This window comes from Thunnus thynnus, chromosome 17 (assembly GCF_963924715.1).
Source record: "Thunnus thynnus chromosome 17, fThuThy2.1, whole genome shotgun sequence".
NCBI classification, from domain to species: domain Eukaryota; kingdom Metazoa; phylum Chordata; class Actinopteri; order Scombriformes; family Scombridae; genus Thunnus; species Thunnus thynnus.
This window is the reverse complement of record NC_089533.1, coordinates 10,658,063-10,685,335: the sequence shown is the minus strand read 5'-3', so window position 1 is coordinate 10,685,335 and position 27,273 is coordinate 10,658,063. Positions and strand designations below refer to the sequence as shown.

Below are 27,273 nucleotides of genomic sequence, written 5' to 3'. Positions count from 1 at the left end.
ACACAACAATTCTTATTCTCAGGTGATTATACACTAATTAAAACATACTTATGAATATTATATTCCATTTATTCTCCAATATTATATTCCCCATAAATCTTACACACTGGTCCTTTAAGTGGCCACAGTTATGTTTCGTTTGTGGGAGTGAATACATAGAGTTAAACCTCGATTTCAGTCCCTGGACCCATCTCTGGCTGAGGATATCGCTTAGTCACCGTCGTTAACCGGGAGAAGCAGCGCCTCCCTGTGTACACACGGATTGGTTGTTGACGGGCTCGCCTTCTCCACAGACCGTCTCCAGTCCAGGGCGGGGCTGACTCTCCGACACACTGAATTAGGCTACAACCGGCAGAAGAAAACTTACCCCGGGTCGATCCATGGAGCAGTGTGGGAATGCTCTGTCCGTAGGTGGGAAGCAGAGAACCGGACGGCAGCGACATTTCGGCTACATCACCCTGGACTGCCTCGGTTACTGGTTTGATCAAGAGTGACCAGATATAATACCACGGCACCGGGGCTTGGCTTAAAAACATCTGCGGGGTGGAAAAAGAAGCGCGTCTATTCCTGCGCCGCTGCCAGGATGATGTGACAAGTCAGTCGTCCGCTTCCTGGGGAAAAATCTGAGATTTTTTTTTTTTTTTTCACCGCTGGAGATCATCTGAGCTGGTTAATATAAGGGTAAGTTGTGATATATTTTTTTTCGTGACTGTGTCCTCTGGTCGCCCGTACGGAAGGCAGCAGTCGGGGGAAGCGCTCACGCGTCGTGATCGAGGAGGATAAACGATTGAATTAAATTACTGGTCAATTGGTCGACATGTGAAGCTTTCAGATACACGCTGGACGCGGTGAGCAGAGCATCGTAAAGGTGACAGGGTGCATTTTTACGCCTCTTGTAGTGGAGTTTTAATTGTGAAAGTAGGCTATTTAAAGTGCTCTAATTGGGTCTACCTATAGGCCCAGACACCTTTTTTAAAAAGGTGATATTCCCAACACCTCTAAGAGGTGTTGAAGTGGAATTAATGAGGTGTGAATTGAGCCTCACGTCTAAAATGAGACACAGGCTGAGAAGCAATATTACTTTTTTTTTTTTTTTTTTTTTTTTACTTAAATTTAGCTAAAGAGAGATTACTTTCATTAGAGCCACATGAGCCAAAGGCTTTATGGTTTTAATTTAAAGAGCAGGCCAACATTATCTCATGTAGCTGGAGGCTGATGGGAGATAGCTCGGCCTAATTGTAATTTTGCATCAAGGAATGAGCCTAAATGACTGCACTGATGAATAATCATGCAACACATTAAGGGGTAAAGTCACACTATGACCTCACTCATCCTTGTCTTCTTCCTCCCACTCCTTCCCTTTATCCTCCTCCCTCCTCCCTCCTCTTCCAAGTTCTGCTCATCATCAGCATCACCATCATCTTCCTCATGGCAGTCATGAATGTGTATGCGTGTTTCAAAATGACACATTTCCTGCTCTACAGTATAGATGGCTACATGCAGATGTTTGATAATTCATGACGGAAATGTGGAGGGAAAGAGCAGCAAACAGTGTGTGCTGCTTATATCACCTCTCTGCACTCGACCCCTTTGAACCTGAAAGAATAGTTTCTTCCTTAGATCTTTTTTTATTTTTTCTTCTGAATTGTGGCTTTCATGAGGCACTGACACACAGTGACTCAAAGTGACCCACAGCGGGCGGTCTCAAAAGGCCACAAATTCCACAAAATCATACGCATGGAGGGGCCACCTAAATGTTTAGATTTGACTCATCAGAGGTTGATGGATGCATACATATTATCAAACTGCAATCTTGTTGACATCAGAAAGGTTACACGCTGCAACGTCCTACAATACCTGGGCAGACTGAAGTGAAACTATAGACGTACTGTATTAGAAACTGCTGAGTTATTTTGGCAGACAGAACATAGGAGCACATGGCCTGGTTTGTGTGCCCAGTGTTCCTGAAACCTTATCACATGGAGGTGGGTCGGAGAGGGGTGGGGGGGGGGTGGGTGTCATGGCTCGGGGTGATGTAATCTCACCAATAAAGCAGAGCCCTGATGTGTGATAGTGGTGTGATAGCTCATCCTCTGTATCTGCTCCAACTGGACCCCAGGGAGAATATTCCCTGTGTGAGTGTTTGAATGTTTATGTGGGTGCATGTGGGTACGTGATACTTGGACAGAGCTGGGATTCGCTCTGCTGAGGCAGGTGGACCATCCAGGCTGGCCTGTGTTGACTGGCTGGTATTTGAGTTTTTCAGGGGGCTGCTGAGGGGACCACACTGTAGTCATGCCTGCATGACTCATGGCGCGGTATCTGTCTGTCAGTCTGGCCAAGTTCACAGTCGTCTACAACTGCTCCATGCTGTTGCCTTCTAAAGAGCTACAAAACAAGATTGTACTCTCAGTGGTTATGTTATCAACCTTCATTCCATTTGTCGCCATTTATCAAGAGATATATCTTTCCATACATCTCAAAGCATGCGGTAGTGTGCAATGGCACCACGGTGATGTTTTTCATATGTGGCCTAATCACTTCAAGATGATGTATCTACCAGCAGGACACAGTTATTTAGCCCAGAATGAGCTCTCTTTGTAGATTTGATGCTCTGGTGAGAAGATGACGCAGTCCTCAGTATAAATACAAAGCAGCTATAGATTTCCTCGAAGAAGCCTTCTGAAATCTGCTTGTTCCCGAACATGGGTGTACTCTCTGTGACTGTTGGTCATTTTCTTCAGTCTCTGGACAGTGCTGTCTCAGAGTTCAAATGAAATGAGTGTCTCTGGGCTGAACAGTTCCATGTGTGCAGAGCACATGCTTCTCTACATAACCTCAGGCTGTTTCACCAACAAACCCATCTGTACCACGAGTTCAAAATTTGCTCACTTGAGAATCCTGTTTACCAGGCGACCTGAGGTTTACATTTACCACTGACCAAATAGAAGTTTGCTCTGATCATATTTTGGAAGATTAACACACTGTATACTGTAAGCCTGTCTCTATCTGTAATATTGAAGGGATGTGTATTTTTTAAAGGAATTCATGATATTGCATAGTATTGATTTATATAATTTAGGATAATTTTATAATTCTGCACACTTTTCATTTAGGCATTTCACATAGATCCTGATTTTCCTTATGACTTTAACTTAAACAACGTTTAAATAATCCACATTGTATAATGATATGACTTGATGTTGCATTTATTGCATCTGTTTATTCCAACTCATCATTGAACTTTGATGGAAATATTAAAGTCCATGTCACCATGTTTTTTTAGGGCAGCACCATTAAACTTGGTGGATTCATGAATCATTATAGAAGTTTTCTGCCTTATTTTAATTATTTACTCATATTGTTTATCTTTGGAAACTTTAAAATACATTTAAAATATACAAATATATAATCTATGGTGTTGAAGAGGTTAACATTTCACTAGCTGAATAACATTTCTCCCAGACTGTCACAAATCTGTCATCACAGCCAGCATCTGCTTTGTTTAAAAAAAACTGCTACAATTGAGGATGTCTCCAGGTTTGATTTGTGAATGTGGGGCAGGGCGGCCGTATCTGCAGAAGTAAAACATGTGAACAAACTTGTTCTGCTTCTTTAGAGACAATACACAGGCCTTTCTGCTAAATATATTGGTTACAACTGTTCCCACAAGTGAACTCAAACAGACATTAGCTTAAAGGCATGCCAGGTATGGTTTTACAGGGGATTGATGGTGAGAGAGCCCACAGGCAGTGTTTGATCTCGTCCTCGCTGCTAGTCGCTCAGCTTTTACCTATCTGACTTTGATGTGGCTACGGTTTTGACTAAGTTGTCAGTTACGCAGCAACACTGATGGTTTTCACATGTCAAATAATGAGGCATTTGAGGAAGAACAGAAACAGTGTTGTGTCTGCCATGCATCTTGGCGGTGGCATGATGCAGCGGCAGCCATGACGGTGAAGTCACTTGTGATGTAATGCTGTAATGCAGCAGCAGCAGGGCTATTTCAGGCCTACCTCTGAGCCTCCAAGGCCTTCGTCTGCCAGCATGCCAACCTGCCCTTCTCTCAGTCAGCACCTCATCTGTCATGAGCCAGACAGCCATACATGAACAGGCATTCACAGGAATTACTAGAAACCTTTGATGCGTAGGTTTCAAGAAAAAGTTGCAGGCATGACTAAATTGAAAATATAGGTTACTATGAATTGTTTTCACAGTTATTTGGTTTAAGCCAACATTAGGCTGTAGCAGAGATGAAAACATCTAATTTAGGGTTCGTAGTTACAGGGTGTTTTTGGTCCCTTTGCACTGACATGGTGTCTGAGGCTGTTTAACCTCAGGGCAAAGCTCATTTTCAGGGCTGTGGGAATGCTGTGTTTTTTTTCCCAGAAGGCTAGCTGCTTCTAGAGAAGCAGCAATGGCTCCTTGAACTTTGAATGTCTCGGAGGCGTGTCCGCAGATAACCCGATAAATATCTCTCTTTACCTGGTGCCTGGAGACAGGAATATCTATCTATCTATCCATCTATCCATCTATCTATCTATCTATCTATCTATCTATCTATCTATCTATCTATCTATCTATATATGTATGTATGTATGTATGTATGTAAGGCATGTTGCAATTGCACAATCTTACCTGGGTGAAATTCCTTGACAGAGGGTTTTATTTCAAAGTTCACACAAGCTTGCATTACAGTAGTACAACCTGCTGGTCAACTTGTAAAAAATTTTTATTATTAGTGCCACTTTCTAACCATCCATTGGAGGGACGGGTTATCCTGCATGATGGATTAAAGAGCTAGATTGAAATATGCACAAGACAAAGGGATTTTTTTAAACAGTGTGGAAACGCAATATGTTCATATTAATGTCTTATAACTGATAATGAATGAACTGATCATCAATAAAGCCATTAGTTACAACCTGTAAATTGTTTGTTAAGTTAGAAAGTGGTACAATTCTTTTCATTCTTTCTGTGATGTACAGAGAAAAGTCAGACAGTGCAGAACTTAATATAACCGAGAAGATATGCAGAATATTTAATGTTGCTGATCTATACTGGAGACGGTGGTGTAATGCATTCTGTACAGGCCTCAAACTGCTGTAACGGCAGCACTGTGAAGTGTCTGTTTACATTTTCTCAGATCATTGTCAGGTCAGAGCACCAACTCAAGGAACACCCTGACTGATAGAGTATCCCAGCACTTACAGTGTGGATGAGAGTGCAGTTTTAAATAGGATAGCCTTCCCCCGGCCCGTTCCACTCCGCCCCCCCCACCCCCGCCCCTCTATCTTTGGCACAGTCAGCCGTCATACCCACAGGCTGTGAATCCTCATTGTGTACCAGACTGCTAAACTCAAGTTGAGCATTCCCTGAATGGAGCTGCACACACACAGTTATATCTGGACAGTTTCAACAGTCCCACCAACATCACATACCATGCACCAAACTCACTCCAGCAGCTTTCCCAGAAATGAGGGTGTGTTTTGGACTCCACTGCAACTTGTCTTTTACTGGCTTTTTCGGAAGAGGTGGATCTAGAAAGACGCCTTAGTCAGTGTGAATGCTATTTTCTTTTGGCTGAGATGATACCATTTGGGTGTTAAAATACCAGTGCTGTGGGGTCTCCAAAGTGTGGCTATGGCTCATCTTTAAAAACTATTTTCATATTAAATTGATGTACAAATTGTACAAATAAATTTCAGTTAATCTGTTGGACTGTGTTGAATATTTGTCAGTCAGACGGATTGAAGTGGTGCCAAGCCAGGCGCCGTTGGCATATTTGAACAAGTACCTGATCCTTTAACTCTCAACTTTCCTTTTCTTTCCTGCCTCTGCTTCTCTTCGCACTTGTGCCAACTTTCCCTTCCAATTGCCAGCTGAGAGAATTCGCAATGTGCGCGTCAAGGAAAATGATGTAAAGTCTCTCATTTATGGTGCCCAGTTGATCACGCCCAGTTATAGTGAAGGCATCACGTAGAAACCCTAATATGTGGTGAGGCTTATTCATTCAAGTCAAGGCAAAAATAAATAAATGAACAGCAATGTAAATGCAGAAGTAATTTATTCCTGGAGCCTCTGTAGGGTTTGTTCTCACATTATGTGATTTTTCTTCTTTAGTTTCACTTCTTTCATCCGATTTAGACATTCTGTCTCCTTACTGACGTTACATTTCCTGATTATTTGTAACCTCTTTGTAAGACAATATTTGCTTAGGTTGTCAAATCAAACAGTAAGGAGGCGTCCCTTGTGTCCCATGTGTGCTCTGTGAACGGGGGAAAAACTGACTTTATTTCCATGGACAAAGAGTCTATGTATTTTCTTCAGTTAAATCAGGATTGAGGAGGCCTCCCCCTCACTGGGCCTGTGACTGTCCCAGAGGACCTGCCCCAGCCTTCCCCGGTTTTCCTGTGCTTTTGTCGGGAGTTTTCCACAGATCTCTCGGCCCAGCTGCATGGTTTCATTCTTCCTCCTTCCCCCCCTCCCCCCTTCATCCTCACTTTTACATCTCCCTGAATCCAGCTCGAAGACCCTGGCTTCACCTCTGGGTGCTCCCTCTCTTCCGCTCTATTGGAATCCAAATTATTAGCCAGCAAATACATCAAATCATCATATTTTGAATGAAATGCGGCAGTGGATGGATTTCAGAGAATTGAGAATTAGGTTTTATTTGGTCACCGAACAGAGGGGATTTGCTCTGTTGCGGACTTTTAGTCCAGAATAAAACTTGTTTGTGTATTCTGCAAATTACATCCTGAATGAGATGACAGCAGTGGTCCACACTGTCTGTTGTTATCGTATCCTCTCTATGTTGATAGCACTTTGGCAGAAGAAGCACAGAAAGCATTAGCATTGGGTAGAAGAGATTTTAAAAGATGTGAAGTTACACCGAACAGAAATCCAATTATTTTACCCTATTGTATTCACTTGTTTGAGAAAATTATGATTATAAGACTAATGAGAAGAATTTTACCTAAAGACTGTCAATCTGTTGCTTTTATGAATCACTGCATCTGATGAAAATGTGTTATTCAAACCACTGATTTAACATGAACAGAGTAAGGCATGAACCTGAATGTTCCAAACGATCTGAATTATCTTTCTTAGAATGCCAGTCATAGAAATGACGTCATCTTGATGAGTGATTTTCACTTGTTTTGACACAGAGACTCGAATGTCACCTCACATTTAACTGAGTCACTGACCCACAATCTACGCTCCTCACAGCCCTGCCAGAATGTCTTGTGACCCACATTAGTGTTACACCACAGTGACTGAGTAACCGTCAGACCCACAGATTTCTCCCGTGGGTTGGAAATGTCAGAGCCTACATCAGAAACACGTTGTTTGTACGGTTAATTTTAGTACTTTTTCACACAATAGAGCAGCGTGAATGTTGTAGTCGATGTAAGTGGGATTGATTTGTGTGCTCTTCCCACCACTTGCAGCGGTGGGAACTAGAGCTCATAGTGTAGCTGTGAATAAGCACTTATCTGTTGATCAAACACGCTCCATAGGTCATGCACAGCTATAGCTAAAGTTTGTGCATGTAAGACTCATTGTAATGATGTCTCTTCTGCTTTTCTTTCGTCCGTATATTTGCCTGTGTAACAGATGAAAGAGATTCAAATATGGGAGCTTTATTTAAATGACCTAGTTGTTGTGTGTAAAAGCGGTTTCCCCTCCCTCCAATCAAGAGGGAAACCTGAAGACTAAATAGGTCTCTGTGGCTATTGCCTCTGCAAAAACAAAATAAAATTCTCTTACCTATACAGAAGCAATTGTGCACTGTCCTCCCAACAGAAAATCTGGCTCATATGCGACACTGAATGTGTTTTGGTGCACGTGGAGGCTGCTGGCACGACCTCATTTGATATTCTCTGTCCTTCACTTGACTGTTAACTCAGCTTGTGCTCACCTACACGTACGAACTGCACCCTCGTAGACACACATGCACAAGCTCACAAGCCTACACATGGGCATGCGTACATATATTCACAGCTCTCAGTGGTGGAAATCAATGCAGTTGATCAATACTCTGTACTCTGGGCTGTTAACGGACTGCAAATCTTTGGAGGAGACATTTTCTGAAATTGCAGGTGAAGGTTGAATCCATCTGAGGCTTTTTAGTAATTTCAGAAAGTGTCTAAAATTGAAAGATTGAAAGGATAAAAACCTTAATTAAACTTTGCTATGAAGGCTGAGTCTAAACATTTTTTAATTAAATTACTAACAGAGTAGAGGAGGTTCATGTAGAAAATAAATGTATCAAAACTCTTAAATATTTTAATTTTATATTGAATTATTAACATCTTACATTCATGCATTGTGAATATAAGTTTTCTTAATGCGTCTTAACATGTTTAATTTTATTCCATGGTACTTTTACTGCACATTTATGAATGTTTAATATGTTTTTCTTACACATCTGACATCTCTGATATTTGAGATAAAAACATGTTCCTACTCTCTTGTTGATGCTGGTTCACTTTACTGCGCTTTCATAATGATTTAATTGTGGACATTACAGGCCCACAGCTACTAAGCAACAAGAACGCAACTCAAGAGGGGTTTTCCCACTTGTCCACTTTGACCAATTTTTTTTCTCTTGAAAAGTAACATTTTAATCCTCTAGTCTCTAAGAATAGAAGAGTTAATATTCACTGCAATCATGTGCTTGGAGGAGTGGTTTGGTTTGATTTTGACCGAAAGTGGACTGTGTGTTTTGGAAAAGCTCTTAAAATTTAAGCATTTTGTTCACCTCTAAAGTCGTTTGTCATCACAGTGTAGATTACTTTACCCTTTGAGAACATTTAAAAGTCATTTTATAATTTAATAAAAATTAAATTTAATCAGAAACGCCCTCAGAAACCCCTCTAAGCGCCAACTTTGCCGTTGACTTTGGAAATCTCTGCCATAAAAGACTAGACAACATTCATTCGCTCCTCTGCCTGAATCCACACTAATATGACTAAAACCCATTGTCCCAGTGCTACAGGCCACACTTCATCTGCTGTCTTCAATAGATGTGTCAGCTTCAATGTCACACTACACTGAGATCTCACTCTCTGGCTGCTCTGTGCTGGACTCTGAGTGGGCGGCAGGCCTGATTCAAACAACACCTATTATTCTCTGCATACGGTGACGTATGCTTGATCATGCTCGGGGATGGGATGTGTATGTTTACATGTGCAGTGTGGATGTGTTCCTCTGCATGTGAGCAAGTGTATGTTGTTTCCGTGGTCGTGTGGACCGGACGGGGAGAATGCGCCCGGCCTGCAGTGTGTTTCCTGCCTTCGTTTGCACGTCTCCCCCTCCTCTCCTCTGCACTTCCTTCCTTCCAGATACTCCACAGTAAAATAAGCAGTAACCTGACCTCACCATGCTGGTGGTCTCCCAGAGAGGATGTGAGAGGACAGAGCTGATGGCTGTCCTTTTGTGAAGTATTTTTAATCCTGTTGATTGATTCGATCACAAAGATAAACCTAAACAGTTGTGATAGTAACATGAGACTGTCTGACAGCCTGTGGAGCTGTTTTCTCCCTTTTTGTAGGACTTGATAATCTTAGCTTGGATATAGTTTTCATCCATTAAGCATTACACTCCAATACACTGTCTCTGCTTAACCATAATGGAATTAACTCATTGAGCCTCATCCTGGGTAATTATCTCAGCTGGGAATTTGCTTAGTGCGCCATTTCCATTGATGGAGAAATGAAAACTTCAGCCTGCTCTTGCTTTTTTTTGACTACGATTGCACTGCACAATGACCCTTGTTCAGCCCAGTCCACATCAGGCTGTACAATGCAGCCTTTTGTAGGCTTGATTCAGGCTGATATCATGCTGGAAACTATTTAGATGGAGATCACATGTTGTTAGGGCACGCTGTTTCTGAGATTCTCCTCTTACTCACTTAATGAGAGAATGTCAAACCTCCTGTAGACAATAAGGTGCTTGTTTGTAATCTAAGGACACATTTAAGTGGATTGGGAGCTGCAAGACAGATGAGTTACCCCCCTTTTTTGTCTAAAATGGCTTCTGTTATTAAGCCAACATGTTATGTCAGACCAGGTTGGGTCAAGGGGTGAGAAACATGCTATGACCTTGTAAGAAAATGCTAATGTTATTTATCTCCTGATCAAGGCAAGTAGTGCAAACAGAAATCTTTGTCATTGACGTAGTTCATCATTTGACAACCCATGTCTAATTTGGAAATTTAATAGGGAAATTAAAGTATTTCCATGCTTTGAAAATGAGTTTCAGATTTATGAGACTCATTATCTGTAAAATTGCAAATTATGCAACGAGCCTTTTTTGAAAAACATTTTGAGCACATTTAAATTTGTTCATTATTTTTGATGTGCAGGCAGAATCTAGGCTTAATCTAATTGCTTTTCATCCTTCACAACCCTATCAGCAGAATAAACTATAATATTATATATTTAGCATGCTGATTCACTGCAAAGCAAGATGTGAAACTGCAGCTGTAATTTACTAGGCTACTTTAGCTGTTGGTTTTAAACATCTACCACACTTATCTGTTAGCCTCTGGGATGAGTTCAGATCCTCGGGAGTATCATGGTCTTGTTGAATTCATTAACTGCCCTCAACACGGCCTGAGCATTTTCTCTGTACTGTCTGCTTGCCATGCATAAACTTCCCATGACCTAGTGTGGAGGTGTATACAAAGTTTCAGCAGCCGCTGGTTTTTCCCACTCTGGTAGGCAGTGAGCGTCTTTGTAGAGTACAGCTGGAGATACAGCAAGTTGAAGATAAGCCTCTATGGCAAACAAAGAGGTTTCAGGTCTGGCAGCTGGAGTCACAGCCTAAAACTTGCTGCTTATCAACTACATTATCCCAAAGTGGTGAAGGCCATTTCACTGTGAGTTGATTCAACAGGGTGTTACCTGATCTAACTGACATGGTCAGAGTTTTATACTGTCATCTGTTTCCTCCAGATTACACACACAAACACAGCTCTAGTCTGAGACATGATACAGATACACTAAGAGAGCCTCTTTTTCCACTGAATTGAAGAAAGGCATTTGCTATCTGCTATTCTGAGCTAAAACAGGCCCTTAAACAACACTGAGAAAAGAGAGACTTTAACCAAGGGGCCTCAGCTATGTGCAGCTACCTGTATGTGCACAGCGGCTCCAGTAGGAAGTATGTAATAAATAATTCACCTGTGCAGAATGACTAAATAATTCAAGAGCTGAGTTAGCCACTCATGTAATGTTTCACTTGTGTCGCAAAAAGGAAGAAAAACTTTGTGCTAAGCAAAGTTGATATTCCCCTGGCTGATATTCTGCTTATAAACACACTGAGATTAGGTTAACTATATCTCGTTTTATGTGTACTGTTAACAAAGCTGACCTCTCCTTTGTGATTTCCTGGACAGGATATTACTGCATGGTGAAAGGCCGGGTCTTGTGCTGATAAAATAGACGAACGTAATTTTCTAGGTCCTGCATTCGCTTGGCATCTTGATGGGAAGCGGTGCAGGCAGTACGATGGCAAATACAGATATTGCTTCTGGTGGTGTTTATTTCTTGCACGGAGATAAATGGACGCATCCAGCTCTATAAAACTAGTTTGATGTGCACAGCTTTTGAGAGGTGTTGTCACGTGTGCTTTTGTCAGAAACAGCCCAGAGATCTGGAGCAGGATGTTTTTTATGTTGGTCCACAGTTTCATCCAGCAGTACATTCGAAATTGAGTTCTATAAATACACCACATGCACAGAGACCGCTGTTAGGAGGCCATTTATACTTTCATGAGCTATTCATATCTCTGGCACTCGATCCTGTCATTTAGTAAACACTGTTATGACAGTGAGGGAGCCTGGCAATGGACCCGATACAAATCTGTCACTCCAAACTGATACCACTGAGACTAAAAGGTTAAGTCTCCATTGTAAAAATGGTGCTGACAGCCTGAGCTGAAGATATGAGGGAAAACATTAGAAAAGGCATGAGCCTCTCCACCCTTCTTGGCCGGGTCTGTCAGCCATGCCCACCCTCAAGCACCCACCTTGCCTATCACAGCCGCCGCCCAACATGCCTACCCCTCAGCTAGCCGTGACACTTGATCTCAGGGTCAGCTGCGACAGATATTTCTGCTGTCTGTGTGTGTGTGTGTGTTTTTTAATGTCATAAGAGCTGGTTTGGTGTGACAGCCTGTCACATGTCACTAGGGTCAATTCAGATGACTACAGCTTCACTGGTGCTCAGTTGCACTTCTCTCTCTGGCCTGTGGCTGTATTTTCTCCCCTGTAAGATAGGCAGAAAAGGAGATAGAGCTGAGAAGCTTTAAAGGCCAATTCATGCTTTCCGCATGCGCACAGCCCCTCAGCAGACGTCTGCGTGCAGCCCAAAATTTGTGACCGCGCAGACCATACACATAGTAAGCCTGCACTGCGGACCACAGCTCCGTTTTATTTGTGTTACGTGTGGAAGCCATGTTAGTCACACTGTTTTCATAGTCTCCAGAGCAGCCAGAAAAGAAGAGAAACCCTATACTCAAATCAACTTCTACAACTGGTGTAGTCACCAAGCATTAATATCTGCTCTGCAGTATAACATGTTTATTTTTAATGCCTGTTTCTGTTCTCTCGTTCTGTTCTCTTCAGCCAAATGAAATATCAGTAGCTTTGTAGTTTTGTCAGCTTCTTAATTCATGCCAGTCTGAAGTACGATGTGCTATATAAAGATCAAAAGCCTAGTTCTGCAATTAATGCGCAGATGGGCCTCAGATGCCTCTATGAACTACACAAGACACATGCCTGCAGTGTTATTAAGTGCAAAGGGTTTAGGTTTAGATCATCTGTCAGGCTGAATTGCCAGATCCGTTGCTGCTGCTTCATATTGTTTCACACATGCCTCCACCCATTCACTTAAATGACTGTGTGGTCATGAGTTTCGGCCCATCATTACGAAATCCCAGTTAGGGGAACTGCAGCTACTGTATACTGATGTCGATTTCACAATGGCAACATTAAATGTGCTGAAAACATCTTATTTTATTTTTATAGAGGAGGTTTTGCCAATAACTTTTCTAGTTATATGAGAGCAGGAGAAAAAAGCTAAGAGAGAGTGACTGCCTGAATAGCGGGGTTTCCCTCCATTGTTTCCACTGTCAAGCCTTGCCTCCACCATAGACTGAGACATAAGAAACAATGGATAGTAGGAGCATTTATAGTAAATGACTAACTTGTAGAGAATGAAGAAAACAAAACATAACCCATATATGTTATCAGATTTACTGCAAGTTAGTAATCTGTTAATCAGTCTGGAACACACATTACATTCATTTGTAGCAATAATAGAAAAAAAACAAGCTGCAAATACATAGAAAAATATTTAGGTAAAACTAAAATAATAATTTAAGCCAAAGTGGTCAAAAAATTGACATGTAGTGACTAAAATGCAGCAGAAACATGTATCAAGAGCAAGAGAATGAAAGAGGGAAATGAGGAACGAAGGCCTGAGGTCAGGAAGTGCTGCAGCTCTCAAGAATGAGGTATCTGGACTTTTCACTACCAGATTAATGAGGTCATACATCATGGAGCCTGTCTGTGGATGCTAGGCAGCAATTCCTCCGCTCTACTGTCCACCCTGCCTCTGCAATTTTCTCCCTGGAGCAAGCAGGGCCCTACTTGGCCAGCCACCTGAGGCTCTGTCAGCCTCAATGATACGGCTCTGTCAGCCACCCTTAGCGTGGCTGCAGCTAGCCTGCCTCCTGTAGAGTAGCGCATAGCAGTAAAGTACACACAGTACCCGGAAACCAGCCAGCTCCTGTCCATAATGGTTAGACTTCATGTGGTTTCCTGCTCTGCCATTTCAGCTTGGTGCAGTTTCAGCCAGAGATCTTGTGGAATGTGGGTATGGCATGCACTGAGATTACAAATGGCCCTGGATAGAAGATTTCAATAATGTAAAAATATTTCACAATGTCATCTCAGAAATGTTTAATTCATAAATTATCTTTTTAGAACACCTTATATGGTACAGTCACATGCGCTTAGATAATAGAACGAATATGTGCTTAGTTCAAAAGGCTCATTTCTCTTCATGTACAGCAGTGATAGGACCTGGAGATTTCAAACAAGCGTCTGCAAAAAAGATGACGGATCCAATATAAAAGAGGCCATGGCCAGCTTACTATTTTATTTATGATGAATGTGAAACAGGACGGCAATGCTCACTTGCAAGCCTCTGTGCATATTTGAAGCGTGAGAGCGGTCGGAGAAAACTGGTCATGTTGTGCGCAATGAACAAGCACAAAAATGAAGCAGTAGCACTCCCCCCAACAAGCTGTTTCTCTTGGGCACTTGAGTGTGTTCAAGGTGGCACTAAAAGCTTCATCCACTGAGCCTGTCTTCTTTCTGACTTAAAGCCTCACCTGTGACAGCTGCGCCTCTGTTGTCATAAGCCAGTGCCTTTCTCTGCATGACTGGAGACCATTTACCAAGTAATTATATTAAATTATGGCATGGAAAACTTCATTGGGCTTGAGTTTGTATTCATAACGTAATACAATAGATTGCAGCTCTCCAGACAGAGAGAGTGTTAGTTATGCCTGTCAACCCCAGTCATTATGGCCTGTTGGACGTCCCTGCACCTGGAGAGACGTCAGCTTGTCCTCTGTGTTTTGTCCGCTTGTCTGTCTTCCCCTGCCTAATAGAGAGAAGACGTGGCCTTGAGAGGCAATGTCAAGCCCCAAATTTAAAACAATCCATGCAGAGTTGTCACGGGTCTCGTGATTGAGTCGGAAGTATTATTTTCTCAAGAGGACCAAAACCACAGTTAGAAGCCAATCTTGCAAGGCGCGGAGTTGTGGGCGTGGGTGTTTCCCTCTTTAGATGTGAATCTTGAAGTCAAAACAAATCTTTTTGAGAAACTAGATTAAATCACGATGGTTTAAAGAGCATGGGTCTCACATCAGCAATGGGAATGTAAACATCGTGGGAAACTATTACATGCTTGGAATTGCCGGCATACGAGATATCGGCCAGAAAAAAGTCACAATCACCTTGAGTGTAAGATAAGACACCATGGCACATTAGCTAAGCAATTGGTCAGGTTGGATTATTTGAATAGTTTAGTCTTGTCTCATGAAGCCATTGCTTTAAGACTGATTTTCATTCACTGTTGAACTTGACCATGAACAGATAACATGCACTGTCATGGCAGGGCTAATCCTCCAGCCTGGATAATTGCCAAACACAGAATTCAATCAACTGTCCTCTCCCCAAGGATATCTTTGCTTTTGAAGGTCTTTCTGCCTATGAGGGCCCATTTTTGTCAAACAGCGACCAGCCTTGAGTCCACCCTATCTTCTCTGTGCTGTGATTTCTAATTATCACTCGATGGAGAGATGATGGAGAGTTTGAGTGCTCCCTCACAGTGAGAAATGAGTTGGTGGCTATGCTTACGTTTGAGGGCTGACTATGCCGACTGTTCCAACTATCCTCCTTCTGAGACACGAGTCGCAGGCCCATGCCAGTTCAGCTGCCATATTGACTTTGGAGGAGGACAAGAGAGAGAGAGGGAGACTTCCAAGGTACTTAGCTCGGCTGTCTATCGAACGTTGGAGGTTTACTTTGGGCTGTGACCAAATGCTCTTACAACCCACTGATCAAGACGCTAATGGAAAACCATAACAATAGCGATGTGGACCGAATTTTGCTGACATCTTCTGCTAGAATACTTTAACATGTCTAAGTGAATTACAGCGTTTGTTGCTGTGTAAGATACAGATGTTCAGTAATGGTTCTGGTCTTGCTGTCATTTAAAGCTATCGTATTTCGCCCACCCTCTCAATTCATTTACATAGTTTTTTTTATCATTGTGGGTGTAAGTAGACAGCAGGCATAAAGGATCTAAGAAGTAATTGCCTGTAAATGGCATCGCTCACACAGAAGAACATATGCGTGAGAGACAGTAGGCATGAAAAAAGCCTAAAACAGGAGGAAAAGCTAACAGCAGGGACAATAAGAGTTGCTCAGTTTGCTTCCATCCCTGGAAGCAGGGATCAACACAGCATTCAGGGTAAACAGACTTACAGCAGGAGGAGCCAGAGCTGAAGCAATCAAACAATCTTTAGCATGGAGGGAAATTAGATTCCCTCATTGCCTTATTTCAGCTGAGTCCCAGTCTGTTCCAATTTGCATCCCTGAAGCTGATGCCCCCCTCCCTTCGCTGATACGCTCTATATCAGGAACCCTGCTGTTTGAACTAATGGCAAAAGTAATTAAATGTTGGGTGCTCTAGCCTGGGGCAAGAAGAGAGAGGGCAGTTGTTGCAACAGTATGAGAGTATGCTGTGCACAAGCTGAGATACTGGTATCACATTTGCATTTCACTAACAATGATGTTAGACCGGTTCATGTCTGTGATGACTTCCTCACAATGGATTTACTTGCAAATAACTTTGTACATAGTCTTCCTTTACTAACACAAAATGGGCTTAAAAAATGTGTCACTTAACAATCTGTTTATTGGTCCTCATTCACCCAAAAGTGCCCTTGTCTCTGTTTCTCACACTCAGGAGTCTCTGACTCTGCACCAGACAGCTTTAGTTCAGCCTGCCTTGCTAATCTGGTATCACAGTCCAGACAATGTCACAGGAGGTCAGGAAACATTCAGTGTAACAGCCTAATCAGTGTACAAAGCCAACAGCAGATTGACAGTGAGCACTGTTTCCTGCATACATACTGTACCTTCCATTTTTTTTTCCTGCTTCTTGTAGCACTCTGCACAACTTAATGGTAGCAAAGATGTCAGCAAATTATACAGTAACTATATCATTGTCCTCCTGTGAACTGGTGAAATGAGAAATGTATGTCAGCAAGAGCAAGACTGTGTTTAAATGTTAACACATTGGTGATGACCCCTGCCGCCCTCAGTCTGAGGTTTTCCTTCCGTCTCTGCTGAGATCCACTGACAACACTTCCCATCACCACTTGGGCTAAAACAGAAGCCTGTGGTGCGTTAAAATGGCAACGCGAAGCAGATGTGGTCTCTAGATGCTGTGGAGTTTTTCAAGGAGCTGGAGCTGTAACAAGAGAAGTGAGGACATGACCTGGTGTAACTGCTCAAAGCTTAAAGCCCCTAATGTGACTGCAAGACTGAGTTTGTGATGATGCCATCTTGAGGCATTTTAACTACATTAGTCTCTGAAACAGAAATAACTTAAGGACAGGAAAGGGGTTTTTCAAATTAATTTGGTTTTGTAACGGCTCCAAAGCTGAGGAGACCCACTTTCACGAGTAAATAATGACTATTTTGTACATTCCTCATGGTTGCAGATTGAAAATTTGTTAATCAATGATAATGAATGCATGACTATGCATACACAATTTTTTTCTGGGATACTGGTAGATCCATTGCAAATGATGGCTGTGTACTGTTAAAAGAGTTCAGTTTTCTGTGGGAATTATGGGAATTAAGAAAATGACAGGAAATGAGCCACCAGGCTCAGAAAAGTGAGGTTTGATGGTGAGACAATAAAATGAAAGACTGGTGATGACAAGACTGCAGCTAGAAGCGAGCTGTCTAATGTCAAGGTTTACTGTGCACCTCCTGTGGTCCACAGGCTGCGTCATGTGAATGCATACACAGTCATTAGGATCTGATAGATGTCTGCTGGAAGCAGAACAATTTTTAAACACAAAGAGGGATTACGTTTGATTTAAACTGTAGAATTAAGGGATTAGTTTTAAGACTGCAAACTTCCTCACTCTCCAGCACAAATATTTATTGCTTTTTTTAAATGGCTCTGTGGAGTGCTTTGGGGAAAGGGTAAACAGCTGTGGACTGTTCTTTGTGGTTTCCCCTTCATTATCTAAAGAGGGGAAATATGTGAACGCCCATGTTTAAATCAAATAAGGGGCCTCAGCACCCTCTTGTGTAACAAGTCTGCAGCACAAACCACTGAGTTGTGAGCATCATATTTTTAGCTGCAAACAATACACTTCCATTTTGGTTATGCATTGTAATGACAGTTACTACATATTACATGCTACTCTTGGAGACCCATTATAATAACAGCATCTGCTCCATTTCTGTCTTGTCCAGCTGGCAGGCCTGGGGTGGGACAGAGAACATGGCTGAACCGCGGCGGGAGAGCACCAGCAGCCTGCAGAGGAAGAAGCCTCCCTGGCTCAGACTGGACATTCCCACGGCTCAGATGTCACTAGACGAGCCTCCCACTTTTGTTCAGGTGCGCTTTCTTTTTGTCGTCTTTGTTGCATTTTGTCAAATTTTGTGTTTTCACTTGTCCTTTCATTATGTGTCCTTTCTTCGTGTAGCCGGTGAAGAGGCAGGGGTTCCTGCGCAGTATCAGCATGCCAGTGGAGACCTCTCACCTCCAGTCCCCGCCACGCGATTTCTTTGACACCCGACGGCCTGTCTTACAACGTCAGTCATCCATCACTCAGACCATAAAGAGGTACAGGCAGCTAGCAATACACAGGATTTATATAACATGTTGAAATCTTGATACAGTGTGTAGCATGAACTCATACAACATATCATACTTCATGATTATAATATGGAGAACTTCACATCTCTTTTGCAGAGTAGCTTGTAAATAGTGTTGTATTTTACATATATGCTGCAGTACGTGTCTTGAGATTGCAGATTATGGGATGAAATGATGTGCAATATAAGCAGCACATGCTTATATGAGATTCATGAGTTAAATGGAGGATGTTGGCAGCCTGTGTTCCCATCATGGCATGTAAAAATAAAAAACACACCTTTCCATATAACCTCAATGTTTCTGCTTTCCTTACCTTTTTCCAAATTGCATGGCTGTTTCTGATTAACAATAGTAATGTTATCTGCCTGGAAATAACCTTCCTAATATTCTAAATCTAAATGAAAAACAAGCATTTACCTAAAAGTCTGCTTTGCTGTCTCTGCATGAGGGCTACAGCACTGTCCAGCTGCACCTTTCCTTCTCACTGCCTGTTGTTGTCTTTTCTCTTTCCTTCTCCTTTCCTTCTGTCCCTCCCCGCCACCTTCCGGCCCTGCTCTGCCTGGTCACAACAGCAGGAGGGTGCACTTTGAGCGGATTAACACGGTGCCCATTAAGGGCCAGCGAGCTGCTCGCCGCAGCACCAGGAAACACCACTCGCTGTCCAGAACCCTGCTCAGGTACGGCAGGAAGTCGCTCGTAAGACTGCAAGTGTTAGGGGCTTACAAAGAGCTTACAAAGTTAATTCTGACGTGTTTTTGTTTGATATTACAGTAATATTGATATAATGTAAAAAAAAAAAAAAGTTTGAATTCACCTTCTGCCACAGATCCACATTACAACAGTCACAAGCATTGTTGTTTCTCACTCAGTCACCGGCTGTTGCAGCGTTGAGTCATGTCATACCACAAAGTTTTCTTTTTAAATGAGTCATAAGAAGACCAAATGCTGTCATGTTCCTGTTTACAAATTCCTCTTCAAAAGAGGTACAGTTATGACCCAGCCTGGAAGTGGGAGAGGCCACACATTCCCCTTTCACATCTGTCAAACAGCATTCATTATAAGATGTTGCTCCAGGGCTTCTGAGTTACTTGTTCATGAGCCACCGTTTTAAGGCGGTCACGCAAGGTGTGATGGCTTCTTTAGTGGACACTTATTAGATAAGGCTGCTCAACCACACTTATAGCAAGCAAGGTTATCACTGCAGCAGTAGGGAGACAAAGAAAGGCACAAAGATGCTAGAAAAACAGCTATACAGTCATGTCTGTCAGTGACACATATTTGGAGACCAGAGGACTGAAAGAGTTTGCTGAGTTTGTGGGGAATAGATTTGAACCGAACCTCACTGAGAATTCACTCTGCAGCTGGTAATTAGTGTAGAAACAGCTAGCTTGTCTCAACTTTCCTTTTGAAGGATGTTTCCACTTCCACTTCCTGGCCTCGGGGTGCAGTAACATTGTTTGCTCTGGTACTTATTAGGCTTCAACTTCAACAATGTGATTGCATGCATATTCATCAATGTTGAGTGGGAAAGGCTGATGTAGAGAGTGGCGGAGAGGACACAAATAAAAGCTGAGAAGAATTCCTCAATTTCTGCATTAATTGCTCTGCTTTTGTCAGTTAGGATTAGGAAAGTCTGAGTAAACTGGGTTTTATTTGCAGAACTCCAAAAATCCCTCTCTTGCTCACTCTTTCTTTGAATATGTGGACTTTAGGAGAGTGTGTGACTCTGCACTATACATACAGTGTGTGTGTGTGTGTGTGTGTGTGTGTGTGTGTGTCTACCTGTCTTTCCCTGTGTGTCTGGACAGAAACATGCCTAGGCTTGTTCCCACTGTGTCTATTATGTGCACTATCTAGGACACTTTTTTTACATCCAGGGAAGTGTCGTCTTATCAGTTCCTTGCATGTTTGCCAACCTGCTCATCCAGAGCTTTTAAGAGGGTCATCAGAATGGCTCTAAATGTCTTTGGCAGGTTTCACCATGCCGGGTAGTGTTTAATCTATTCATGACAAATGAGGCATGTGTGTGACTTTTGTGACTGAGAACTGAAAGGTCAGTGTTTATGGTATTAGGGGCACAGCGGACTGGTTTGGGGTCAGTAAGGACGGTGATGCCACACAGAAATGGCAGAGGAAGAGCCTGCGACACTGCAGCCTGCGCTATGGAAAGCTGAAACCACAGGTCATCCGGGAGATGGATCTGCCCAGCCAGGACAACATCTCCTTAACCAGCACGGAGACCCCTCCTCCTCTATATGTCCCCTCCTCACAGCATGGCATGCAAAAGGTAAAAGGATGCATCTCTTGTTTTGTTAAATGCTGTTCTTATTTGAATCCATATTTTTTTGTCGTGAAATATGTCATGCAGATAGTGGATAATCATGTTTTTTAGCTTTTTTTTTTATAGCCTTTTAAACAAATTAGATGATTTTTAAAATCTTGGCAATATTGGTATTGATCATTCATTAATTGATGATCTTGAATAAATCATAAACTTGCCATAGACATATACTTTGAGTCAGTCTGCTCTGTTTCATTGATTTTATTTAGTGTTTACATACAATGTCCAAGGTAAAAAATGGCTTTCTCCAGATATTTTTTGGGTCTTTCAAATGACGACTTGAACCCATTCGTCCCCAGATTGTGGACCCACTGGCACGAGGACGAGCCTTTCGTATGGTCGAGGAGGTGGACGGCTACAGTGTGCCTCAGACCCCCATCACCCCTGGAGCCGCCTCGCTTTGCTCCTTCACCAGCTCCCGCTCAGGTCTCAACCGACTGCCTCGCCGACGCAAGAGGGAATCTGTGGCAAAGATGAGCTTCAGGGCTGCAGCAGCTCTAGTCAAGGTGAGCCAGAGGGATAAGATGTGTGCATTGCTTGCAAAGATCAAAACGAGTGTATCAGTGTGTGTACAAGTTCCTTTCTGTACTTTATTGTACATTATTAGTACTGTATTACTTAACCTACGTAACTTGCTGTGATGGAAAAATTAGAGCTATGACTGTGTATATGAATGTTAATATGTGTGTGTGTGTGTTTGTGTTTCCCAGGGGCGCTCATTACGGGACAGCACACTAAGACGGGCCCAAAGACGAAGCTTCACTCCTGCCAGCTTCATGGAGGAGGATATGGTCGACTTTCCTGATGAACTGGACACATCTTTCTTTGCCAGAGTAAGGCAGACAAAACAACATTGTTGTTGAGCTGTTGTTACTATGTAACCATGTTTATTTACTTTTAAATTCTTTATCAAATACCAGAGAATTATATTATATATTATATAAGTATTTTCCGTCCTGCGCCTTTAGGACATTCTCATGCAGGAGGAGTTGTCCACGTTTGCTGACGAGGTTTTTGAGTCACCGTCTGAGGCAGCCATGAAAGAGGCAGAGCCCAGCAGCAAGAAGGATGAGACGGAGCTGACAGGCAGCGCCCTAGATAAAACCGAGCTGGAGAGAAGTCACCTCATGCTGTGAGTGGAGCTCCCATAATTTGCACTGTTCTTTATTGGAGCTTTACTGTGCAACCATGGCCACAGTGTTAGTCATTCAGGTTGCCCAAATTAGCACTGGTACAAACATTTTAAAAATAATTATTAGGACTGGTCTATGTCAAACAAACAGTAATAAAGTGTACAATATAAAGTGTTTTGAATTTGGTACAAATAAAAAAGGAATTATAAACAAGATGTACTGCTCAAACTCAGAAGTTAACCAAAAGTAAACATAAGAAAAAAGATTTTAAAGGTTAGGTTGACATGATACAAATAATGGTTGATATGATGCAAAAAAAGAGATGATGTCATCTTATTTCTTTATCATTAAGCTTATACACCTCTTTTCCCTGTTGTCTCCTCTGTAAATGTTGCCAGACCTCTGGAGCGAGGGTGGCGTAAAGCCAAAGAAGGAACTCCAGGGCCACCAAAGGTGCCCTTGCGGCAGGAGGTGGTGAGTGTTAACGGACAGCGGCGAGGGCAGCGGATCGTTGTACCTGTCAAGAAGCTTTTTGCCCGGGAAAAGAGGCCTTATGGGTTGGGCATGGTAGGGAAGCTCACTAACCGCACCTACCGCAAGCGCATTGACAGCTACGTCAAGAGGCAGATAGAGGACATGGATGACCATAGGTACTGCACCGCTCCACATATCAGAATAATAAGCAATTTCTCTCTGCTTCCCTCAGCAGCTGACAATGATGGATGATGAGCGGTGCTGTTCTTTTTTTAAACATGCATATTCTCTGTCTCCTCTAGGCCTTTTTTTACATACTGGATCACCTTTGTCCACTTGCTCATTACTATCTTGGCTGTATGCATCTATGGCATTGCACCAGTGGGCTTCTCCCAGCATGAGACGGTTGATTCTGTGAGTCCCTGCTCAGTTGAGATGAGCATCTTTGTTAACTCACTTTTATAATCACTACATAGTAGTCACTACAGCTCATTTTAATTGTAATCTTTCTTGTTTCTTCTGCTTTAGGTTTTAAGAAACAAAGGTGTGTATGAAAATGTCAAGTTTGTACAGCAGGAGAACTTCTGGATTGGGCCTAGCTCGGTAAGCACACTTCCTGCTGTTGTTGTTGTTGTTTTGTGGGTTTTTTTAACACAGGAAGTAGAATCATGTGTCAGTGTTTATAGATAAATACTGCATTTTATTTTATCTATTCATTCTCAGGAAGCTCTGATCCACTTGGGGGCCAAATACTCTCCATGCATGCGGCAGGACAAGCAAGTGCATGATCTTATCAGGGAAAAGAGAGCTATCGAACGCAACTCTGCCTGCTGTGTGCGGAACGATCGCTCCGGCTGTGTCCAAACCTCAGAGGAGGAATGCTCGGTCTGTAAACAAAGCCAAGTATTTGTTTTCTGTTCCTTAACCTTTATAATTCAACCACAGATTGAAACTGTGGGCGATTCTGATCCCTTCTGTCCTTTTGGTTTTATTTATAGAGTACTTTAGCTGTGTGGGTGAAGTGGCCGAGGCATTCCAGCACTCCCCAGTTAAATGGTAAAGACAGACAGCACGGCTCAGTGTGCCATCAGGATCCCAGGTGAAGTACACCAGTAGTTCTTCTATTTAAATCTTACAGTATTAACTGATATTGGTTGGCAATGTGTGCTTATTGTTTGTCTCTTTACAGGATATGTCTAGAGCCTGCCTCAGTATCACCTCATGAATGGCCTGATGACATCACCAAGTGGCCAGTAAGTTCACTAAAAGCATGTATAGTATTTAGACATTAAAAGACTCAGAAGTCAGGAGGGTGTGGATTATGGATTTGGAGATATGAAGTACCTTTGTTTTAGCATTGGAAAATTAGATTTGACTTGGTTAAAGAAAGCACCAAAGGTTGAAAAAAGACATAACAATTGGTGCTGGCAGGGTCTGTCCATCTGGGCAAATAAACAAGTATATTTCATGCACAAAAATAGATATAATTTTCCTTTGAGTAATGTTACCAGCAGCATATTTCAGTCTTTTTCTCAATCTTGACCATTAGTAGGATTGTTAAAGAGTAAAGAAGGACTAGTCCTCTTTCTCAGTTATGCACTACTGCTGTATTATCTTCTGAATAAACACACTCCCAATTTTACCCAGTTTAACACCCACCCTTGGAAATCTGTGATAGATTGTGAAATGGCAGCACAAACCCACTGAAACAGCCAACCCTTAAGATTAACTCAAAATATGATATCTCAGACATCACTGGATTGAATTGTGCTCACTAGTCTGACAGAAATTTTAACAAGGTCATAACTGCTACACCACCAGTCTCATTTGGATTAAATTTAAAGGTATGCTGCATCATTTTCAGGTATGTTTTTGCTTGTTGACTTTTGTTGTTCTTCTCTGGCTTTTAGATTTGTACCAGGTACAACACAGGGAACCACACCAACCTGCCTCATATAGACTGTACCATCACAGGCCGACCCTGCTGCATCGGAACCAAAGGGAGGTGAGGAGAGCTCGCTGTATGAACCTATGAGAAACATTTATCCTGGACTAGTCGGACACATGATGGACAACCAGTTTACTTGATTACTAATTGCTGCTTGTATTTTTACAAGGTGTGAAATCACATCCCGGGAATATTGTGACTTCATGATGGGCTACTTTCATGAGGAAGCTACTCTCTGCTCTCAAGTAAGCAATTCTCTCCTTATTCAACACAAATGACACTTTTATTTCATGGAAAGAAAAAAGAGAGAAATTGTTTAATGCCAAAAGTGAATCATTTTTAATTTCGGCATCTGCTGTGTCTTTTGCCTGATGGAAAATATTGTGTTATTTTTACTCTGGTGCACAGATTAAACTAGAGCTCGCCAAACATTTCTGCGTAGGAAAATGTGTATGATGGCTCTGTCTACATTTGCAAGTTGTTTGTGATCTTGTGATCTATTAATAGTATGTGTCATGTTTTTCCTTTCCTTGATTTGATATCTGTGCCTGTATCTGTTTCAGCCTACTTAATATGCTGTGCTCTCTCCTTCTTCAGGTGCACTGCATGGACGATGTGTGCGGACTGCTGCCTTTCCTCAATCCTGAGATCCCAGATCAGTTTTACAGGCTCTGGCTCTCACTTTTCCTACATGCTGGGTGAGTCTGTAGCTGTCAGGATCATGGGAAATAGTTCTGCTTATTCTGATATTTGCCAAGCAAAAGAAACAGACAAAAAGGAGAGGGGATTTATTTGATTGCTCTATTGCATCATTTGTATTTTGAGTTAGTTTTTCACCACATTTGTTTTGCATAGTTAAGCTTTAAAGTCAAACATGAGTACAATTACAAGAAAAAACCTGATATGTGTAAAGTCTTTACTACTCAGTGGGTCTTTATATATAAAGGTATGTGTTTGTATAAGTAGTATAGATGTAGTTCAATAAATGGGTGGGTATTGTAAGTGAAAGTGATATCACCTTATCAAGTTGATCACCAGTGGTTGCAGTTGTTTTTATTCAGTTATAGTTGATCCTAGTGTATTTCTGTGTGTCATAAAAAACATGCAGACAGACTCCCTCGCCAACAGCAGTACTTTGGTGCAGTTCAGACCTGTCAGTCAAGTCAGCACGAAGAGCTGACCTCACAGTTAAGAGGAGCGGGCTTCATCTTAATGATGTCTGTTATCCGTCTCCTGGGTAATTAAACAAAGTGCCTTCACTACACGTACTCATTAAGCTTAAATTGAGATAGAGACTGATTTTTTTTTTGATAGGTAAAGTCATCTCGGTCAGCTGTTGAAGGGTTTTGCCTCTTCTACACAAAGGGATTATCTTCCGAAATACGTGCGACTTTTCACCCACATACGTCACATTGCACGCACGTGAGCACTTTGTCCAATGTTGTCCTCCCAGGATCCTTCACTGCCTGGTGTCGGTGGCTTTCCAGATGACCATCTTGAGGGACTTGGAGAAGCTGGCGGGCTGGCTGCGCATCTCAATCATTTATATCATCAGTGGCATCACTGGCAACTTAGCCTCTGCCATCTTCCTGCCCTACAGAGCAGAGGTGATCATCAGTCTCACTCACCATAAAATATCACACTGAAGGAATATCACAGTGCATTTATGAGTCAGTTTATGTGTCTCTCTTTGGGAAATCATCCAGTATGTTAAGAACACCGTGTAATGCAAAGAACTTGTAAATCATAAGTCATAAGTTTTCATGAACATTTTGAAGTGTTTTCCCAGGCTTACCTCTCTCTCTCTCTCTCTGCTGTCTTTGTCTCAGGTGGGGCCAGCCGGCTCTCAGTTTGGGATCCTGGCCTGCTTATTCGTGGAGTTGTTCCAGAGCTGGCAGATCCTGGCTCAGCCCTGGAGGGCCTTCACCAAGCTGCTGTGTGTGGTGCTCTTCCTTTTTGCCTTTGGGCTGTTGCCCTGGATCGACAATTTTGCCCACATTTGTGGCTTCATCTCCGGCTTCTTCCTGTCATTCGCCTTCTTACCCTACATCAGCTTCGGCCGCATGGACCTGTACCGAAAACGCTGTCAGATCATCGTCTTCCTGCTGGTGTTTGTCGGGCTCTTTTCAGGCCTAGTGGTGCTCTTCTATGTCTACCCAATCAAGTGTGAATGGTGCGAGTTACTCACCTGCATCCCCTTCACGGACAAATTCTGCGAGAAGTACGACCTCAACGCTCACCTTCACTGAAGCGTGAGCACAGCAGGAAGGCATCAGGTCAAAAGATGTGGGCTGACAGATGATATCAACCAGTCTTTGTCTCCACTCTGCCCCTGTGTGGGGGGACTTTCCCCATCTCTGTGAACTATGAAAATATGCTTGTGTGTTTTTTTTTTTACTCTGTCAAGTATAAATACCTATGCCACTCATATGGACTTCCTTTAATCACCTCCCTGTTCACCGACAGTCATTGTCACTCCTTCACTGTCCAGTGAAACAAAGGTATGGCACTTCTGAACCTCATCAAAGCTCCCAGCAGCCCCTTTACATGTGAGGCAGGATTTACAGAAGCCAGCGCTGGTACAGAGAGAAGGATTTTTTTTTTTACATTCACACTCCAGACATAGGTTTTATTATTATTATTCAGGCAACCTCATACAAAAGCAGGGACAAAAAATCAGATATTGATACCTTTGGTGCCTTGTTGATAAATGTACCAACTACTGCCATATTTTTGTTACATTATGCTGAGCACTCAAATGTTTTCTTTCATTTGTTTAATTGCTTCTCAAGAAGTGATGATTGTTCTGGAAACGGTAGTGTTTTAGCTACCTGTCTACTCACACGTAACTGAAAACAACAGTAAAAAAACAAAATCTACAAATCAAAA

General features: G+C 42.3%; 1 protein-coding gene across 4 annotated transcripts; it reads left to right on the top strand.

Annotated features, from left to right (window-relative positions):
• The first annotated feature begins 260 nt into the window (after positions 1-260).
• rhbdf1a (rhomboid 5 homolog 1a (Drosophila)) lies at positions 261-27,273 on the top strand. Of its 4 annotated transcripts, none has more exons than XM_067615888.1 (19): positions 265-681; positions 18,083-18,227; positions 18,316-18,455; positions 19,064-19,165; positions 20,562-20,775; positions 21,129-21,335; positions 21,540-21,662; positions 21,798-21,961; positions 22,361-22,612; positions 22,739-22,850; positions 22,965-23,039; positions 23,160-23,321; positions 23,435-23,535; positions 23,626-23,689; positions 24,347-24,441; positions 24,554-24,629; positions 24,982-25,082; positions 25,838-25,991; positions 26,214-27,273. In XM_067615888.1, exons 2-19 carry the CDS (start codon positions 18,111-18,113, stop codon positions 26,631-26,633), a joined length of 2,679 nt encoding a protein of 892 aa, XP_067471989.1. In that variant the 5' UTR covers positions 265-681; positions 18,083-18,110; the 3' UTR covers positions 26,634-27,273. The 4 variants fall into 4 exon arrangements, with proteins under 4 accessions (XP_067471991.1, XP_067471989.1, XP_067471988.1 ...); XM_067615887.1 differs by having other exon boundaries at positions 19,061-19,165; XM_067615890.1 differs by lacking the exons at positions 25,838-25,991; positions 26,214-27,273 and adding an exon at positions 25,493-25,831 and having other exon boundaries at positions 261-681; positions 19,061-19,165.

What these genes read in the sequence shown, in the direction of transcription:
- rhbdf1a (XM_067615887.1), top strand. Translation starts at nt 18,111, where the DNA reads ATGGCTGAACCGCGGCGGGAGAGCACCAGCAGCCTGCAGAGGAAGAAG. An exon ending in CTGTCCAGAACCCTGCTCAG is followed by an intron (nt 19,166 to 20,561) that starts GTACGGCAGGAA and finishes TTATGGTATTAG; the next exon opens with GGGCACAGCGGACTGGTTTG. An exon ending in CCTCAGAGGAGGAATGCTCG is followed by an intron (nt 23,322 to 23,434) that starts GTCTGTAAACAA and finishes TTTTATTTATAG; the next exon opens with AGTACTTTAGCTGTGTGGGT.